Source organism: Dreissena polymorpha, chromosome 1 (genome assembly GCF_020536995.1).
Source record: "Dreissena polymorpha isolate Duluth1 chromosome 1, UMN_Dpol_1.0, whole genome shotgun sequence".
Classification (NCBI taxonomy): Eukaryota; Metazoa; Mollusca; class Bivalvia; order Myida; family Dreissenidae; genus Dreissena; species Dreissena polymorpha.
In genome coordinates this window covers 84,949,883-84,971,721 of record NC_068355.1, presented here as the reverse complement: position 1 = coordinate 84,971,721, position 21,839 = coordinate 84,949,883, and the positions used below count along the sequence as shown (strand labels likewise).

The 21,839-nt window shown below is 32.4% G+C and overlaps 1 protein-coding gene across 1 annotated transcript; it reads right to left on the bottom strand.

The window, feature by feature from the left end:
- Positions 1–4,930: 4,930 nt before the first annotated feature.
- On the bottom strand, positions 4,931–20,006 carry LOC127838599 (protein unc-93 homolog A-like). Its single transcript, XM_052366430.1, has 5 exons — positions 19,827–20,006; positions 6,875–8,504; positions 6,397–6,487; positions 5,922–6,098; positions 4,931–5,688 (listed from the first exon to the last, which is right to left on the bottom strand). The coding sequence occupies exons 2-5, from the start codon at positions 8,099–8,101 to the stop codon at positions 5,459–5,461; spliced, it is 1,725 nt and encodes a 574-aa protein (XP_052222390.1). The 5' UTR covers positions 8,102–8,504; positions 19,827–20,006; the 3' UTR covers positions 4,931–5,458.
- Positions 20,007–21,839: the final 1,833 nt, after the last annotated feature.

The following is a 21,839-nucleotide window of genomic DNA, read 5'->3' as shown; positions in this document are numbered from 1 at the left end:
TAAAATGCTTGAGTGAGTCATGCCGACTTATGGTCATACTCGATGGTAAAACATTTGCGAATGTTTCGTAGCAGGTCCGATTATCCTTAAGGATTCTCATCAAACTCAAATCCAAGATGTTTTGTTATCGAGACGAAGGCAGGAAACTGATTCAAAATTAAGGTCACCACTTAAAGTCAAAAACATGTCGAGGCCGTAAATTAATGTTTCCTGGACTTCCCTGCAGATATTTCATTTAAATATAAAACACTATGTTTTACAGAAAACAATTGAGTTAATTGAAGTAACATTTTATTTCTCATATATATACCACGAGTACACGTAAGAAATTATTCTACAAGTACATCTTCTTGTTGCCGAATCCGTTGATTTCTGAAAAGTACGTGTCTAGATTACTTTTAAGAACAGAACAGAACAGAACATAGGTTTAGTTACGACTTGTACAATAAGTACATAATCATTACATAAATACATATATTACAAACATAATATAAAGTCACAGTGGAATAAAGAAGCACATTCAATTAAACAATTACATAACTATAAGAGGATGAACTGATTTTTAATTATAAGTAATAGCAGTTCTATGAGACAGTGCTAATTTAATATAAAGAGCTAGGTTTTTCAGAACATTCTTACAATTAGTATTTAATAATTCAATGAATTTAATAACACTTGGATTAACATAATAGTATCGTTTGATATAGTTTTGTCTAATATCATTATATCTAGGACATATAAGTATAAAATGGCATTCGTCTTTAAGATTATTCTCTTCGTAGGCGAAGCAATTTACCATCAACGATAATAGATAGTGTTTCCCATTATGCTGAAAAAATATCTATAGATAAATGCTTTAACAGGCTGATCTGGCACGTTTGCTAAAACATGTATTTAAGAAATATCTAATAAATATTAAAAGCTCTATACACTCGCAATTTACGTGATTTATTAGACGTGATTGTCCGTAAACATTTATAGATTTTACAAAATGCCTTTTGTGTACGAACGCAGCAATGGTACTATGGTAAGTATATTCATGATTGTTCATAGGTTTGAGATTGTGCAACCTTTAAATTGATCGATGACGTTCTCAAATAATAATTTACGGGATTACATATGTTGTTGACTATGTAAAAAAATCCATTCATTTTACGAAATAATGCGACATCATTCTGACAGAATCTTTGGTTTTGAAAATAAATCAGTATATTAGAACACGCTTGTATTGGGCTTAATGATCATGTTTCTGTTACAAAGATTGCAGTGTTTTCTTCACATCATGGCTACCGCAGTATTTCACCCATGAAAGCTCAAAATAGTTCGAATATAAGGGAACTGCTATTTAATTAACCTGTATGCGATATTATTTAATTATCTTTATGAGAATTTAACTTTGAAATTGGATACCCAAGTGTAGACCAAAGGTACACTTGAAAACCTATATACATGTATGCAAATTTTGTGTGAACATCTCATCTCTTTATAGATGCACGTGGGTGTGCTAATGTTTACCATATCATTAGCATAAAATGCCGTGGGAAGTATTGCTATTGTGCCTTACTTAAATCTTTAACACTTCACTTGCCAATAAGCACGGCAATTGATCTAGGACCAGAAAGCTTAACTAATCTTTACCAACATCTGAAGTCATAATATTACCAATGGTAACGTGAGGTCCAATATTGATCGTTTCGTTTATTGGCAAAAACGGCAAAAGCATTGCCTTGGGCAATTTACAAAAAATATAAAGATTATGGCCAAGACACACAGACAAATATCATATATATACACACAGTCATACATACATAAATACATAAACCCACATATTATATGACTATTTTAAACATCAAAATATATACATCAAATAGGTATATTCAGAGTTCACACAGCAAGCAATGCATCACGTAAAATCGAAGCATTATAACAATATTTAGCAACGCTTCTGATTTTTCGTTTAGATCTAGATGACATGAAATTAATAAACATATTCATAGACGGCCAGGAAGTATTTACTAGGTATTTTTTCCTAATGTTAGTAAAAGCTGTACAACATAGCAAGAAATGGTATTCGGATTCAATAGTGTTTTAATGAACATAATCTACACACTCTATTATTGCGATCTACATTTCTGTATCTTCCCGATTCGATTTCAAGATTATGAGAGCTCAGACGAAGTCTTGTAAATTCTTGATTTTTCGTGTGATACATAGTCTAAATAGTCCTCATATTCGAAAGTACTTTTAAATTTACAGTAGTAAGATAACTTAGGCATATTTGAAATGGAGTCTAACCATGTTTGTTGGAACTGGTCACGGATCCGTTGTTTCACTGAGGCAAAATTAATGCTGATATTAGAATTTTCAAAAAGATCACCATTCCCCAGACAATCAAAGTAGGATTTGCATGCTTTAAACCAGCAAAAGGTATTAATATTTATTTGATTTGCGAACACTCTATACATAATTGAGTCTGTCTTATTCATTATTTTTTATATAAAATTTAAGAGCTCTTTCTTTACACAACACTGCTAGTGGATATTTGCCGGTTTCACTTAATACAGCCATATTTGGTGTTGATTGTTTTACAGCAAGAATTATTTTCAAAAATTTTAAATGTAAGGCATCAATTTCCTTAAAGTTATATATTCCCCAATGCTTCTGAGCCGTACAGCAGAATAGGTAGGATCATACAATCAAATAGATATAATTTGGTCTTAACATCCATTTTAACATTATAAAATAAGCACAAAAGACTATGATAAGCTTCTAGGGCTTAGCAGCTGGAGTTCTACTTCTTTATATTGATCAGAGAGAGCTTTGACAGCATATCGCATATTACCTGTATAATACAATTTTACACCTAAGTAGCAAAAACTGTCAACAATTTCAATGATTTGTTCATTTATAGTCCACTGGTAATTATGATGACTTTTACGCGTTTCAAAGATACATACTTTAGTTTTGTTAACATTAATTTTTAATCCACATGATGTGGAGTATTGCGATATACAATCAAGTTGTGCTTGAAGACTTATCGGATTAGTGGTAAACAGTGCGATGATGTCAATAATCTGTTAATAACAGAAGATACAATTAAAACTGTTCAATATCTTTGTCTGATAGATTTACCATATCAATATAATCAGTGATATCATTAATAAAAAGTAAAAATAAAAGAGGTGAGAGTGGCTTACCTTGTTTTAAGCCTATTGATATGTCAAAAAACTCTGAAAAGTTCATGGTCGAGCTTGATCGGACACATGCTTTTATGTTTGAATAGATTGACTTAATAATGTTTATAATCTTACAGCTCAGGCCTGATTGCACCAGTTTTACCCATAATATATCGTGGTTTACAGTATCGAAAGCCTTATTGTAATCTATAAAAGCACAGAACAATTTGTTTCTGGATGCTAAAACTTTTTGGATAATTAAATGCAAGATAAAAATGCAGTCAGTTGTGCTATGGTTGTCCCTGAAGCCAAATTGTGAGTCATTAAGTTTTTTGTTATCTTCACACCATTTATTAAATCGATTTCTGAGCAGCATAGAAAACAATTTAGCAGTAATATTGATTAAAGTTATACCCCGATAACTCGAAGGATTTTTAGTATCGCCCTTTTTGTGAATAGGGACAATTACACCCTTGGCCCATGCGTCAGGATAGGTACCGTTAGTAAAAATGTAGTTAAATATGACCACAAGATAAGGTGCAATAAAATGTTTTGCGCCTATAATAAAGTCGCAAACATTTCCATCAAGGTCGCAACTTTTATTTGTTTTGAGTGATAGTATTGTTTTTTCCACTTCATCTACTGTAAAATCCATATCCAGTTCATCGATATTTACATCAAAATCATGCACATTTTCTGTATTCAGACTCGAAATGTCAATCGAATTAGAAATATTTTCAAAATGGTCTAAGAAATCTTGTAAAGACACATCCGATAAACCCTCACTCTTATTTTTAGTAAATTTTCTTATATATTGCCAGAATTTTTTTGGAATTTTGTTGACACATATTAGATAATTTATGTTTTTCTTTATTATAATAATTATATTTAGCATAACGTTTTTGTTTAGCATATTATTGTTTAGCTTCTTTGTTGTAAGAAATAGATTATATTGTTTTCCTGAGGATTGTTTTTAAAGATCCGTTTCGCATGCAAGAATGAATTTTTGTATGATTTACATGCATCATTAAACCATGGATATTTTTTTTTTTAGCTTGTTTAGTACTTTTATACACTTTGCCGTGGATTGTAAATGAAATATCAAAAATTAACTTCGACAATGATTCAATACAAGCATTAATATCAGTTTGACCAGAAAGTACTTTGTTTTGAATGGAATCAAATTCACATCTGTTATTTTCTAAAATGTTGGTAAACGCACCAGGATTATGAGGTCCCCAACTGATCTTTTCAATATTTATATCATTGTTTATATTAGAAATATGGACATCTAAATTAAGTTCAAATTCAATGGGGCAGTGATTAGAAAATTAAGTTAAATCGTGAACGACAAATGAGCTGATTTTACTAAATAGTCTCGCATTTGATAGTGTGATATGATAATCAAACTCTTCGTGCTTTTGTTTGCTGAAAGTATTGCTAGTCCATTAATTTTTTATTAGTCACGCATGTTGCTGTTTATAACGCTGTTTTACTTGTTGATATAAACATAGCTGTAACGAATAATTAAATCAAGTTGCATAAAATAATATATTTTGTCAATTGTCTTGATAAAATTGAAAGTTTGCCACACAAAATATTGATAAAAACGGTATGGGTTTTATCGTTGCCCTGGATCTTGCCGTTAAATCTTTTAGGCTTCATTATCTTAAAAAGTATTTTTTTAATAACGATGCAAAGATGACAGCACTTTTCCCTGTTAATAACTTATATTTTTATATAACAAAGCAACAGAAATACATCAAATTTATTTATTACTACACTTCCATGCGCGCACAATAAAACATACAACAAAACAAGAAACTCTATTCAAGTACAACAACAACAAATATATAGGTTTTGATTGAAAGTAATGAGCGTTTTTTTATCTGTTTAGCAATTATATTAAAAACGAATCTCGCGACACAGACCAAATATATGTAGGATAAATACAATACCACGTCTTCCGATCACTAAATGGTTATAGTAAAAATGAACAAACATGAACAAAACTTAAAATCATTTACATTAATACAGACACGTGTGGCATTTACACATGTATGTGCATTAATTATACACTTTCCGATATACATTTTTACCAACTGACATAATAACAAAATAAAACATACACCGAATTCGGTAACAATAATTTGTCTTCCGATGTAGTTTCTGGAAATAAGGTATTAATAAATTATATTGATACATTTGTATTGATTTGTCACATACGCAAATGAAACTCTCGCTTCATATATAATTTAGTAATAGTCTTCTATAACTCTGATCTAAAACGCCACTATATCTTTAATATGCTGACTCTGAAGCTGCACTTTCATTTCGATGACCATGTACATCAGCAGTGACATGCCTAACATTCCTGCTAAAATATACACTTTGGTCTGGACGCACAGAAAAAACGAGTACCCAAAAGAAACAGCACACCCGGTCGCGTAAAACATTCTGTAAGAAGCAAAAGCTGCTTCTTGTTTGTCGACGAACAATACGCCAAACAATGCTGAAATATATTAAGTAACACATATAAATTTTACACAAGTAGCAAGTAAATTTGAAAAGCGGTTTTCCATGAGATTTTCATATACCGTATGCACATATTTTAACTTAAGGGATTAAGTTCTTTATCAATATCCAATTAAGACCTTGCGTGCTTTCGTAAACAGAAATAAAACCGTCTGTGCAATATTCAGAAATTTCGAATCCTAATTGACATTTATAAAATGCCTAACTTACTGTATGTCTGCGTTTGCCAAATCGCGTCGCAGAGGCCAAGACAGGCGGCCACCACAAAGAAGTTTGGCACATCGCCGGGGTGAGGTTTCCATATCCATAGCACGATCAGAAGGCCGACATTGAAAGTTGCTCCAGCAGTGATAAAGGCGAACCTCTTAATGTGGTTGGCAATACAGCCTAGATATTCAAGAAAATTAAAAAAAGGTACATCTATAATGGGGAATGCTTCAGAATAATCTCCATACAACATAGGAAGTGGTATTAAAATTGCAAAAATAATATGAAACAGCTACGTTATTCGATCAATTTTGTACATTACTTTCAGTTGTATAGTGTAATAAAGAAACACGCAAATTAATGTTTTAATGAATACAATATATATTGATTCAACAAACTTAAAACAAAAACAAACAAACAATTGAGGCAAAGACGTGTTAATTTGTGTATCTTTCCATCAATGGATACCAAAACCGACCTATCACTATTGATGCCAGCGCGCTAACACCCCCGAAGCACATCAGAATCGGTCCGAGGCTATTTATTCCCATTGTACATGTCACATATGCCTAAACAGAACACATTTGATCTATAATGTATGTGATTAATACGTAAATTTATACCAATGGATCACAAACTCGGACATACTACAATTATGATTAAAAATAACAATTATTCAAGTAATTCAAACTTATAATTTCAGAATTAAATCCAATTAAGTGTGGATACTTGATTGTAATCGCATATTAAAGGCCATTAACCACATTAACCAGGAAAAGTAAAAAAGCAATGTTATTTACAAAACGTAGTATCATTTTTCTCGCACAACTGTAGATTTAAGTTCCCACGTTTTTAAAGATCAATTGCAGATGAAATACAACCATAATTTATGTAAATAAATACTTAACGATCAACTCAAACAAATACTGAATGATAAACTTAAAATTTAATGTTACCTTTGTAAAATCCCCAAAGATGAACCCCTGCTCGAGGCCAACAAAAAACACCAATGGGATGAGAAGTTGACATCGTGAATCCTTCAGCATATTTACTGTGGACATGAACAACTCCTTCGTTGTTATCTTGAGGTCGTTGTTAATTCTCTTTGACCCCACGTTTTTATCTAAGAAGACTAGTAATAAAACTGCTCCAAGTAAACCGCATCCCAAATAAATACACAGCAACATGTATTTTATTGTTTCCGGAATTTCCAGATCTCTACTTAACGGGTTTTGGTTAATGTCATACATTTCATTTGACACTGTGTTAAAGTCGCAAACTGTAAATCCACACGTTCTGTATAAAGTCTCATTATATGCGCTAGGAATGACGATCGAGTAGTTGCCCACTTTGACATACTCGTTTTGATCCTCCACGTGAAGTGTTTGGTTGTTAGATAACACCAACGTGGTTATAAGATTTCCCCAAATGTAACTGCTTCTATAAAAAGCGCAGAAGATGCCCATGTATTTATTTACAACACTCTCTTGGTCCATTATGATGGCATGATTGGCGTAGGTCAATGCAACAGTAGTAACATATGTCATCTGCGCAGCCATAAGGGGCCCGCCAAGAAGACCGAGCAAAAGACCTAATGGTATAAGCAAATACTGCCGAGGATAAAAGTTACCTGCAAAGTATCCGGTAAACAAAATGAAAGCTGCGATCATAGTCCACTTTGTTGAAATAGTATTAATGATCAAAGGGGCTAACATACATGATATAACAGTGGTGACGTAAATGCAACTGATGGAAACCACACCGACACCTCCTTCCGGGTTCATAATACTTTGCAAACTCAACATTGACACAAACGCGGTATGTATGAGCATGAAGGACAATCCGAGCACGATTACATTTTTCAAAGCTTTTCTTTCTGTCATTTGGCGAATGGAACGATTGTTACTGGAGTCCTGTGGAAGAGCGTAATAGTTGACGAGATTATACGAGTGGATAGTGCTGCGTCGTCTATTCTTGTTAATACTTAGCGCATCAAGACTCGGAATTGATGTGTTGACATGGTAACTTGCGCTGACCCTCGGTGATCCAGGATAGTAGGACAAGCTGACCCGTGGCGTCCCGGGGCAGCGGGTGTCGATGTGGTTGGGTGTGATATATAATCGGTCACGCGTTAATGTGCTTGAGTCCGATCTTTCGTCTTGAGAAATGTGCGGATGTGACATCTTGCAGAGGTAGCAGCAGTTTAATTTTAAATAATGCTTTCCGCCTCAAATACGAGCTTGGATTGTATTGGTTTATACAAGTCGTGACGTAAATATTTTATTTTATAAGCAATTGATACGCGCTTAACAACTAAAGAACCCAATTAACCAATTTTAAACATTGTATCACTTCAGCTTAGCTCAGGTTCAGAATAATTGATATGAACAGCTGACTTTCTATACAGCCATCAACGGAAGTTTAATTCCTCAGATTTCCGTAAACTGGACTCTCGTTTCTTTCCTTGTCTATGGTATTTGCAAAATAAGACTATAAATTAATCTACGTTTTATTATCCCCTGACTCTTCTTGAATCAATACCGATAAAACATCCATCTCGCGAAGTCTTCTCAGTGTAGAGAACGCCTGAAAAGAGATGGAGAAAGGTTTTTTATGAGTATTATTTGGCGACTTCTATTTTGCGTATCAATATAATGAGAGGTCGTGATTTGCCGAAGAAGACAAACAAATTAAATGTCATTGCAACGTTCTTATTCAAAATATATGGATTTGAAATAGTTTGAGACATGACGCCGAGTACACGCACCTTTGAAAATGCATTATTATCATACTCGAAAGTGTAAACTAATTATGCTAAACACGAAACAACTATAACACAAGTCCGAACGGTAAGTAAATAAAAAGCAAATAACAATATATTCAAACAATAGACATGAATACATTATAAATACATATACTCACGAACGCTTAAATATCAAAATAAGAAAGATGTTTAACCAATGTTCATTAATATGCAATAAAAAACAAAAACTTTGAAAATCAGATGAAGTTGACAATATTACAAATGTATAAATGTGAGTTAACTTGTTAAATAGGAATCAATTTATCTTTTATCATATCGAAAAATTTAAGATTTGGCGCAAAAGAACAATTCTTTATTTGCTTAACTTATTTATGCCTAGCGTCTAGAAAAAAAGGCCCAGGCAAACAGGCGAGACCCAGATGAGACGCCGCATGATGCGGCGTCTCATCATGGTCTGCGCTGTTTGCTTAAAGGAATTTCTGTAAGAAATATTCTAAATATAGAAATAAATATACTAGACATCCTTAATTTTTTAAATAAATTGTTTCAATTTAGTAGGATGGGAGAGTCCACTAGGCATAAATGGGTTAAAAACATCATCAATCATTATCAACCTTCATTAGGACGAGATTGTTCGACTCTAAATGCAGCTTTATTTCTGGGAATGAACTAATCGCCAAGTGATGAAATGAATTCTAATCAACAAAGCCGCCTTATCTTTGCAACGGATGTGAACAATAAACACAGCAATATATTGAAGTTACAACATTCCTAGAATACAAAACAGACGGCGAAACGAGAAATCTGTTATATCTCAGGCATTATAACAAAAACGCGTTTAGATTGTTGATAAAAACACAACACAGTGACCCAAATTTAATAGTAAAACACTTATATTAATTATTATATTTGCAATATTTAATATTTAAGGCGTCGCTTTGATTACTGCATGCCCGTTTATTTAGTGAGAATTCTAAGAATGTTCAGAATCCATTAAATTTGTGTGATTAGTATATTGTTATAAAATATAAAACATATTGTAAATTTATTAATTGAAACATCATCCGCGACTTCAAGTACAAACTCCTATTATGAGTTATATTTGCGTTTATTTTCTTTGTATTCATAGTATTAATAACAAATCCACTACCGGCCATTTAAAAGCCTATACACCCTGAAAATCAACGAATATTTCGCACAATATTTCCAAACATAAAGTTAACACATAAAATGTTCCTTATAGCAATAGGGAAAATACCAACGCTAAATTCGGTCTGGTAACATAGACTAAACAAGATGCAAAATGCAATTTTCAAAATATTCAACAATTTTTCATGTACCAAGTTAGTGTTTGTGTGTCGCATGAATAGATATCTTTGCGGAAATGAAACATGGAATATATTGTGTCACACACACACAAAACGAGCATTTTGTATCTTCTTAAATCTATGTTACCAAACAAAATCTAGCGCTGAAAGTTTGGCAATTGCTAAAGGCAAACTGATTTTGTATGAGTTAACTTCATTTTTCAACATTATATACGAAATATTCGTTGATTTTTAGGGTTTATAGGCTCCGAGAGTATATGTCTTTTTAAAACTATTGGTCAACTTTATTTTACGAAATATTTTGCGAGATATTCGTTGATTTTGACGATGCTGCGAAGCGGCTCGTCTAAGTTATCATACTATGAAAAATTCTTCACAATGGCGACCTATGTAAAAGACCGAGCCAGTCCAATTGAGATAGCTCGATTTTTCTAATCGGCATACCTCGCTGATTATCATTGATAAATGTATAGGAAGCTCAGCTATAAATAGGACAGCATATTCTGGGGAAAAGATTCAATAATAGTTTGAAAACGTTAATTTTAAATCAGTTATATTCAATTCATTGTATGTTTATAGATCAATGAAACAACTATGCATTTTCTGTATTGTATTTGACATTTGTCGTGATTCAGTAAATAAATTGCGAATTAAAACGTGTATAATTAACTTTCAACGCGATCATGAGTGTAAAGAAAACGAATTATTTCGAACCTGTCTTTTGTAAACGTTGGAGCGACTATGGTATATAAACAGCATAATAGCCGTATGACATCTGTGAAACTCGCTCTTATGCGTGCTTTCTCATTTTGCATATTAATAAACTTTTCAAACAGAAATTACAGAGCCACATCAGTGCACATACTATGTTTGATAATTCATTCGTTTGTTGGATATTGCTTGCTGTTTTAAACACATATTAGGTCATATCGCGGATATTTAGTTAACCTTACCATGTGTTCATGGGCGAACTCACGTATTAAAGTGCTCTTACGACTATGTGCTCATACCTACTTTCGGGAATCATCATGAAATTATTGCCGTACTTAACGAACAAATATGCCTAAGCTTATGGAATTGGAGAAAACACAATAATCAAAAGAGAAAAATTATATGTTCATGCACATGGGCATGTGAAATCACGTCCGTACACATAGCATCATTAACTTAGGAAAGGAAACAACGAAATATAAAGTTTGGTATGATATACATGTGAAATTAAAGAGCATGGTGTAATTAAAGAGCATGTCAAGTTTTGAATTTATATGCTGAAACGTAATGTTATAACCCACAAGCGTTTTACTGTAATAGAACGTTTTTTTTAAAGATGAGAGGTATAGAAAATACACGTCGAATATTTTTTAAAAAGATATTTCTTGTTATATTTGATCGAGAATGTAACCCGCCTCCCAGTTTCGCTGAATGGATCAAGTTCCCCACGGCTACTACTTCCCCGTACCCCCATTTTTTTTTCGTACCCTACATTTTTCGTTCCCAATTTGTTTCGTACCCAATTTTTTTTCGTACCCATTTTTTTGGCATAAGTTTTGTACCCAAAATTTTCGTAACCCTTTTTTCTTACCCAAACTGTTCGTACCCACATACACAATTGTGGTGCTGAAGATAAACTTAAATAGATGCTTTTATATCAATCCTCTTCAAAAGCATCGCCACACCAGTACTATCAGTACTTTGATTAGTATTTATGTTACATTAAAGGGATACTGATACTTACGAATTGACATAAACAGAAACAGATGTATCAATGTGTACTAACTCCGGTTTCTACATGATTTCAATAGGTGCTGTTCTTGCACAAACAAACTATTCATAAGTAAAGAATATGTGGGAAAAATAATTATATTATTGGCACATTCTATCCATGTCAATAGGCATATTCACAATTCCATTATTTCTTGATGTACTATTTATTGTTAAATCTGTGATGTTTTATATGTAAAATGCTCTATCAATATATCAATAAAACAATAACTATAAAAGTCATTTCGTACATAAATATAATTTTGAAAAAACAAACAAGCGATCAACATGAATGAGTTCAGCAAACGCAGGAAACGCAAAAGCGTAAAACAAATCACACGATACCAAAGCTACACATTAAGCAACCCAAACACTATTTTCCTGAAATTGTTAACGTTACAAGAATTCTATTTCATTTTGGAGTTACTTTCACACAAATTTGCTGTTGATTATTGAACAAAACATCCAAACGTATTTATTTGTATACAAGAGCTGAATAACGTAAACCATATCAAATGTATCTACTTTTAATTTCGCAATTTAACTGAAGCATTTATTTAGCCACAATTTTGTTGTTACCCAAATATTTATTTGGGAAGCCAATCATATTAATTAAACAAATATTCGCTAAGGCCATTGTTAGTTACCAAATGTTGGGCATATATTACATATTTGCATTTTAATTAATTGTGTTGCACATGTTTATTGAGATTTAAACATATGAGCTCGGAAGTTAGCAAAGCACAGTATGAACACAAAACGACCGAGATATAACGGAAAGACGAAAACTACATTTTACCGGAAATGTTTCAATCTTAAACACTATCCTGACCATAAATACCAGCTCTTACTAAAAATGGTAATCAATAATGGTTTAAACAAAATTAGTACCCATGGACATCAATAAGCATGTGAGAATATATAAAATAAACATGAAATGTGCTCAAATGTATTACCCACTAATATGCACGCAATTTGTCTGCGAGACAGTTGAGAGATATATATGTTAAAATAAAATAAAGCACTACATGCGATAAAGCATTACTAATTATAAGTATGTGTAGAAGTATACAACTTGCTACGAGCAATATATATATATATATATATATATATATATATATATATATATATATATATATATATATATATATATATATATATATATATATATATATATATATATATATATATATATATATATATATATATATATATATATATATATATCTCAGAAAGTACAGTATGTGACTATTGTCAGAAAAATTACAACTTCACATTCACATGTAAATTATTTAATTAGCATTCTTACAAGTGCCATACAATTATGCTAATATTGTTTGTGTACAAATGCGTACATATTGCTTTTACATCTATGTACAATTCCTAGCAAACAACACTATTAGGCGGGAAACCTCTAGCATTAAATCCAATAAGGTTCAAGCATACTTTAAATAAATCCCCCACCCAATTAGATTTAATTTAAAAGAGATGTTTCATGCTGGTATATACTACATTCAACGATCCGATAAGCCTTTCCTGCTTCCAGCAGACATTAAAAATATATAAATCATGTTACCGAAGAAATGGTCCTACTTAACCTTACGATAGATACAACATCTTGACTCGCAGTCATTTAATTATACTCGGGATATTAAATTTGCTTGAATTTAGTTCAAAAGTTGTTTATAAATAAGCGTCGACCCATTTCAACAGACATTTATGCGATTTCTCCGTTAGAAAAAATCTAATTATACATATTATAATTAATTTGAGGGAATCAAAACTTGCTTGTTAATGCACATTGCGCTGTGTTCGTCTTGCTTGTTATTGCACATTGCGTTGTGTTCGTCTTACTTGTTATTGCACATTGCGCCGTGTTCGTCTTGCTTGTTATGGCACATTGCGCTGTGTTTGTCTTGCATGTTATTGCACATTGCGCTTTGTTAAAAATATTGCTTGTTATTGCACATTGCGCTGTGTTCGTCTTGCTTGTTATTGCACATTGCGCTGTGTTCGTCTTGCTTGTTTTGGCACATTGCGCCGTGTTCGTTTTGCTTGTTATGGCACATTGCGCTGTGTCTGTCTTGCTTGTTATTGCACATTGCGCTGTGTTCGTCTTGCTTGTTATGGCACATTGCGCTGTGTTTGTCTTGCTTGTTATTGCACATTGCGCTGTGTTCGTCTTGCTTGTTATGGCACATTGCGCTCTGTGAATCTTGCTTGTTATGGCACATTGCGATTTTTGTCTTGATTGTTTTGGCACAGTACGCTGTGTTCGTCTGGAATAACGTAAGTTTTCTTGCCAAGGAAGGCCACAAGTTATTACTTCTTAAACGGAAATTCTTTCAATAAACGGCAAATATTCGTAAAATCTGATAAGCAAACACAATTTACCATTATTAACGTCCTGCAAGCAATTTAGTTGTGGTCCTAAATGACAAGCTGGTGATTAGCAAATATCGCATATTTTGATTTCAAACACAATGTATTATTAGGAGCGCTTGTAAGAATAAAAAATCTTACTTATTTTTTTTATTGTTGTTAGGCCAGAGCAACCGGAGGAAACCCACGTGTTTACGGGCACGGGAAGCGAAATCGGGACGCCGAGATGACAAGCTCGTTTACCAATCATTGAGATTAAAAGACAGCATTTCAATTCCATGTGAATGTTTTTAATTATCTTGACAACAGCCATGTGGATGTTCTTAAATGACCATCTCTCTGTCGTCATGTCCCCGATTGAACTGGACTTGTTAAAGACATGCACCATTAAACGTTTAAACGCCATTTATTAAACTGCAAGAACGTTGTCTATCTGCTATAGAGGATTGGAAAAAAAACATTTTTCAAGGCAAAATCGCAAAAAAGCAAACTCTATTTCATCCGGTATGATTAATTGATAAATGCATATGCTATTCGCACTCGATACTGACTGATGTACAATTCAAATATGACGTTTATGTGCTAAGCCCGTACTTATTTATTGACACGATTCTTAAAAAAAGAATCAAGAACCATGAATAATTGTCGACATGTCATTCCATAATGCATAACTTGAGCATCGGTTGCTTTTACTAAACCTCTTTCAAGTTCCTGAAACTTGAAGTAAACACAAGCAAATTTGTTGAATTGATATCATCTGCATAAAGCTTGCACAGCGAAACTCGGTACACAACTTCTTACAGAATCCTTCTTTTATACACTTTATAAATGTAAAATGTAACTTACAAAAGCAGTTCTAAAAAAAATTAAAGCTCCTCATTAAATAAATCAGAATAAATTATACTTTTTTGAGTAACAAAATGATGCTATTAAAAGGGCATGGTATTGAACGATGATGGTGTGTAAAGGCAAATGTTTTGCTACATTCAGCTCTACATGCATATTCTCGCCACTAAGTTTATAATTTCAATTACCAAAAATGCGTATGAAAAGATATTATTCTTATGGAAAAAACGGTGATAATTCTGATAAAAAAGTGCGACGAAATTGGTGTGACCGTAAACTTAGGGACATTGGTCTTGCATGTGCACAACTTCCGGATAACGATTTACAATAACATCAGAGCATTTTCAAATTCCGTTATGAATGGAAAAATCTTAACAAAACAAAGCATATTCAATCAAACTGTGTTTACTTTTGACCTAATGGTGTGACTTTGACGTTTACCCTAGAGACTTGAGTCTTACCTGTCATACTCAGACAGATAGAGGAGAAAACTTACTTTTAAAGATTATTACACAATACTTCGATGCATAGAAGGGTAATTTATTAATTATGAAAATACAATCAAATCTGCTATGTTTGACCTCAAAGTGTTCCGTACGGACGGACGGCTGGATAGACGGACGGACAACTTCATTACTATATTCCTCCGCTGGGGATTATACGTTTATAAATGTGTTAACTATATGTTTATTTTTAGTAGACTATAATTAACACTGAGACAAAGGTATGGCCATTAAATAGAATTTTACAAAGCGTTCCTATTTTTTTAATTCATAAAAATGATGAGAAATTTCGATTGAGATACATGAGCTTTTATAAGAGAGGAATTTAATGATAATGCGGACTAATTAATGCCTTTGGTTATAAGATACAAACACAGTGCTGCCCGGTCTTACAGGTACTTGTTTGTCTAGTAAAAGTATAGTGACATAGGAGAATTATGATTCACACAGTGCTGTCCGATCTTACAGGTACTTGTTTGTCTAGTAAAAGTATAGTGACATAGGAGAATTACGATGTGTTTAATAGCACTTTGCGCTCTTTAAAGTAGAACAATAATTGATTAAAATATATAATAAAAAATGAAAATAATATTTACGTAGGTTACGAATGATGCCTTTACACAACAAACATTATAAATCTTCATCAAGCTATGAAATAGCTGACAAAAAACACAATATGCCATGTTAATAAAACATTAGTTGTAGTAATAAAACTCTACGTGCGCCACTTGTTTGTGAACGTATTTCGCAAAACAAACACCAAATTGTACTTGGAAACGAAATCAACAGCTGCAATAAGTTGCGAGACAACAAGTTTAACAAACCTGTTCAGCTCAGCTCCGATATTGTTTAGACGAATGTACCGCTAATCTTGCCAGAGATCACATGTAATTTATTTTGCACGTAGCTGGATTCCGGAGATGCCAGCTATTTATCATCGAAAACGTTAACATTAAAACCGTTACGACAGGTGTAGTTACTTTGTCAAGAACCTACTTACACTTAACGGACGGATGTTATCTGTCAAATTTGTCAACGATATACAAGTATAGTGATGTGTACAAGCAGACATTTGATGTGTGCAGTTCCATTTAATGCGTTATATAATCTAACGTGTATGAGCTTAAAAACAATCAATTATAAGGGAACTCCACAGACAAACACTTTGCTTATCGTGTGTGTCATTTATTATTAAAAAAATGAGAACACACAACAACGAGATCAATAATGAATTTATAAACTTCATTTTTTTGATGGCTTTATCGCAAATCGATGCACATAAACAGAAACAAAACATAATGTTTTGTATTCTTGAAATATGTGTATGCAAAGCAAAGTAAATTAAAAATAATCTCACCGCGTCGTCTAATTCCACCCCTTTATCGTCTAGTTTTGTACGTATTCAACATAAATATGTTCGGTAAATATGAAAAGATAAATTCGGCAAGTTTGCGTTACTTGTTGCATTTACTGGTTCCGTGTGATTGTAGAATAAAAGAGACTAGAACAAATCTCAACAAATTTACAAGCGGATTAATCTACATGTATACTTTGTAGAAGAAGCACATTTTGAGAAGCAATTATAATGGGTTGTGGTTGTTCGTCAAACTCTTGCATGTTAAATAGATATAAACATGGTGCAGATTCGTTTCACTTGTACATGAGTTTTTTTATTAGCTTAACTATTACACTCGATATTTTGTATAATTCAAACGATAAAACCAATAATATAATTTCGCTACACATTCAGTGACATACACCACGTAAAATGTTGAGTGTGCACTAAACATTAAAAGTTAAAAGTGTAACAATATGGCAGCTTGTGAAAGAAAAGTAATAGATCTAACTAAATGTGCGTTTAAGTTAAAATAACATTGATCATTCTAATAATTTAGGAGATTTCAAGATTGTGTGTGAGTTTACTGTACTACGACAATCATTAACCATGGCAACACAGAGACTGAAGTGTTTATTCATATTTATTTATTTATTATTATTATTTTGGAAGGGGTGGATAACACATTTTAACGATGTGTTATTAAAGCATATCTGGTAAGAAATGTAAAAATGTCCCCATATTTCTAATCTCTAATTATTTTTAATGAGTTAACGGCTGGAAAAAGTATAAAGTAAAAACGGATTAAACCTTTATTAATACAAGTGTATAAAAGGTAGATTCTGTAAGAAGTTGTGAACCGAGTTTTGCTGTGCTAGCTGTATGGCGGAGGATATCAATATCATTTTTTTCTGAATATTTATTAGTTTTTCATCAAATATCCATGCGCAAAATATTTATGGTTTTTTTAACATTATTTTACGATCGTACTAAAACATACGCCATTGCCTACCGTAATTCTGATAATGAGTGTACAAATAAACCACTGATCCAAGTTGTTCTGAACATGAAATACTGGCATCAGAAAAATCCCAAACTAATTCCATTTAAAACTACAAAGAAAATGGTATTCCTGCGAAAAAAACGTATGAAGCTAGTTAACTGAAGATATCATTTCTGTAAACTGCGTCATCGTATTTATTTGTGCACGCACATTTAATTGAAATGACGCAAGCGGATGAAAAACATATTTGTTATTTAATTATTTCCTCAGTGACATATGAAGTATGCTATTAACGCTTGTTTGGATTTCGCTCGGAATAAATTTACGCACATTATTTGGCTATGTCAAGATACACAATTATTATGGTATTATGTAAACCCACTGAAACTTTATTTCCGGCAATCGTTGGCAAGAAAGACATGTGTCGTTTTGGTAACAATAACTTCATGCACACGGTCAAATATGTCAACGAAATATGTATAACATACCTTAAAACAAAAAAGTGTGCAACAAAATATCAGAAAACTATTTATCAGACGGAAAAAGGTTTAAAGTACATTTGCATGAAGCACGTGGTTAAATTGTGTTCAAAATTCGTTTAAAAGTACTATTAAAATAGCAAATAATGTAGTATTGAAACAGTTAACGTGATGATTTCATGTATTATGGACATGTACAGATCACATTAAATTAACAGACAGAGACAGACAGACAGACATAGTTTATTCAGACTTATACAATAGTACATCGTCTTAATACTAAAAATACACATCATATTCTGTCACGTGAATGCGAATAATAACATAACATTATATAACATAAAATCAACACAAATAAACATAATATATGGTAAGAACACATAAGTTCTAACGAGGGGTGGTGAAAGCTATTCAACAGTATTGTTTAGGATTGTATTTCTTACAACTAGAGCTTCTTTTATATATTTGCATACATTGGAAGTTATTAATCTATCAAAAGAAACTAATAATTTGTGAAATTTATACACAGATGGATTAATATAGTATGTATTCCTTATTTTTTTTTTCTTAAATCGATGTAACATCGGCATATACATATAAAATGATATTCGTCTTCTAAATCAGTGTCATTACAACATAAACAATATCGTTCATTGCGTGGAATATTGTGTTGGGCATATCTGCCAGTTTGAATTCTCAACGGGTGTGCAGAGACTCTTATTCTTACAAAAATAAACGCAGACGTCTAGGAAGTAAGTCCAATAAATCCATAAGCTTGTTTGTAAACAATTTGCATAATAATATTTTCACTGGTTAAAATTTTAAACCAATATTTTATAATTTTTACAAACCTGTTTACATACAATGGATATCTACCTAATTCTCCATAAACAGCAACATTACATGTATTTATTTTAACCTGAAGTAATCGTTTGCAAAATTTTAAATGTATGCGTTCAATGTCATCTGACTTGTTAAAACCCCATACTTCTGCGGAATAATTTAATATGGAACCCACAAAAGAGTCAAACAACTGACATAATATTTTTGGTTTAATATCGAAGTCATGACATTTTATCAACAATGTATTAATGGCTTTAAATTAACATTAATTTGTCAAATGAAGATACGCCTAATAACAATTCAAATTTATCGCAATTTGTGTTGCATAGTTTATTTCAATTTATAAAGAAAACATTTAAGTCATATGTTGAATCCGCATGACACGCAATTGAAGACCGAATCTATATTTAAACTTGTAACTAATAGCATTAAATGCTAATTAGTTTAAATGATGAAAACAAATAGAATCAAATTACCATTTGATGAAATATATATGAATGACATCAATTAACTTTTAATTATTATCAGGCTAGGTCTAGGCTCTATATCAAAAATTTGTACAATATATTAATCATTCGTTATAATGATACAATTTTAAACGAATTTAAACTCTTTCAGTTTAACAATACCGTCCTCTGTTTTTGACTAAACATAAATACTTACAAGTTGCAAGAGTAATCGCGAACAAAAGCACTGCCTCAGGAGCACACTATTTCGACGCAGTTAACAATGCTACATTGCACTCAATTATCCACAAATTCTCCAGCAGAAATTCAACTGGAAATACCTCTGTTTTCCCCAGTATATAGCTTGTTCTCAAGCGATGATGATCGCTGCAGACGATCGATTCGTAGATTTGAAGGCTTTGGTGGTTTTGAATAACTCAGCGGTGTATTCCAAACATATTGGAGTTTGTAGTCGTACAAATTTATCACTACGCGCAGATGCTTTTTTGAAAAGTAAACACTGCGTTTTGTGTATATATAATCCCTTTGCAGTTCACCACTGTGTAAGTCATCCGTTCACGAAGAAATGTGTTCATTAATCGTTGTTATGTGCAATTTATGTTTATAGTCTGTGCTAGCTATGCAACTCTGACCATATCCCTTTGTTGTACAAATATTATTAGTAGTTTATATTCCATACATAACAATAGAAGTCGTTCCATAGAAGTGTTGCGTAAAATGTCAAATAAAAAACGTACGTAATCTAAAACGAATTCGTTTTGAAATTCACGTTGATACATACATATATGACTGATGCAGAATAATACCGGACACATTTATATGATACCAACTAAAACAAGAAGAAGAACCGAAACAAATGACTTTTTTTTATATAAATGGTTTTAGTTTCAACATTCAGTAAACGGTTTACTATCACTTCATTCCACGAAATAACTTAATTAATTGAGCACAATAGATGTTCTATCTCAGCAACAAGAACGTCGATTTGCAGTGGGAACCAATACCGCTAATAGTTTAGCAACTTTACATATGGAAACGATAGTAAAATGCAATCATTGTTCAATATGTAATTACATCTTTCTAAGCTATGATTTTTTAAAGACAGTAATCAGAATGGTTCTTATGAAGGCGTTGTTATAAAGAGCGACTGTTAGTTAAAAAAAGAGTATTGTATGTTTCGCATACTGACGATAAAAAAATGGCAAATGGCAATTGTCAAAAGAAATGGGCTTTATATATGTAACGGTTATAGTATGTTTCTGCAAGGAGCGTATATCTAGTATATCTAGAGCCCTTGGTTGTTGATACTATACATATCGTTATTCTTTTTTTTGAATTTCTACGATTTAGAAAGTCAAAAGTTCTTATCTCGACCATGAACATAGCAATACAACATAGCTTTGTAGTAGACACAATGCCTTGAATCTTTTTTATCGGACGTATAGAGTGTATTTGTGTAGAACAACTAATTTATCAATACTATTTATAACGATCCTATGATTGCTCAAATAATTGCATTACGGATTTGATAGTTAACGCTATCTGTAATCGATCTCGTCTTGTTAAATGTCACCAAACTACGAGCACTGTACCAGTAAGGGAACCTGTATAACCCGTTTTGGTTGCACCCTGCATATTTTTGTAACATTTAACCCATTTATGCATAGTGGACTCTCCCATCCTTCTAAATTGGATCAATTTATTCCCAAAATTAGGCGGCGTCTCATCTGGGTCTACGCTGTTTGCAAAGGCATTTTTTCTATACGCTAGGCATAAATGGGTTATTTTGTGTGTGGATAATTTCAAGATCTAGGTGCAATGTTCTTAAATCCAATTTGTTGTAAAACACAGTCTTGCTTACAGAAAAACGTGATGCACTTTTCAGCTAATGTCACTCGCCGTTTATTGCATACAATACATCCTTTATGCGTGTAATTTATCTAGATAACACAGTCATGGTACGCCAACTGGAAAAATGATGTTATAAAGAACTAAAGTAGAATGGATGAATAATTGATATATATATATCACCACATTCATATTTCATCACCACCAACTGCTTTGATCCTTGGTAATGTTTTCTTTATTCTTTATTCATTATAAGATAAGTTTTTCCTTAATGATACATTCCCTTATGATTTCCTTTCGTTCTTATATGAACATTTTGACGTGAACTAGTAGGTATGATAGTATATTTAAGTGCCAAACA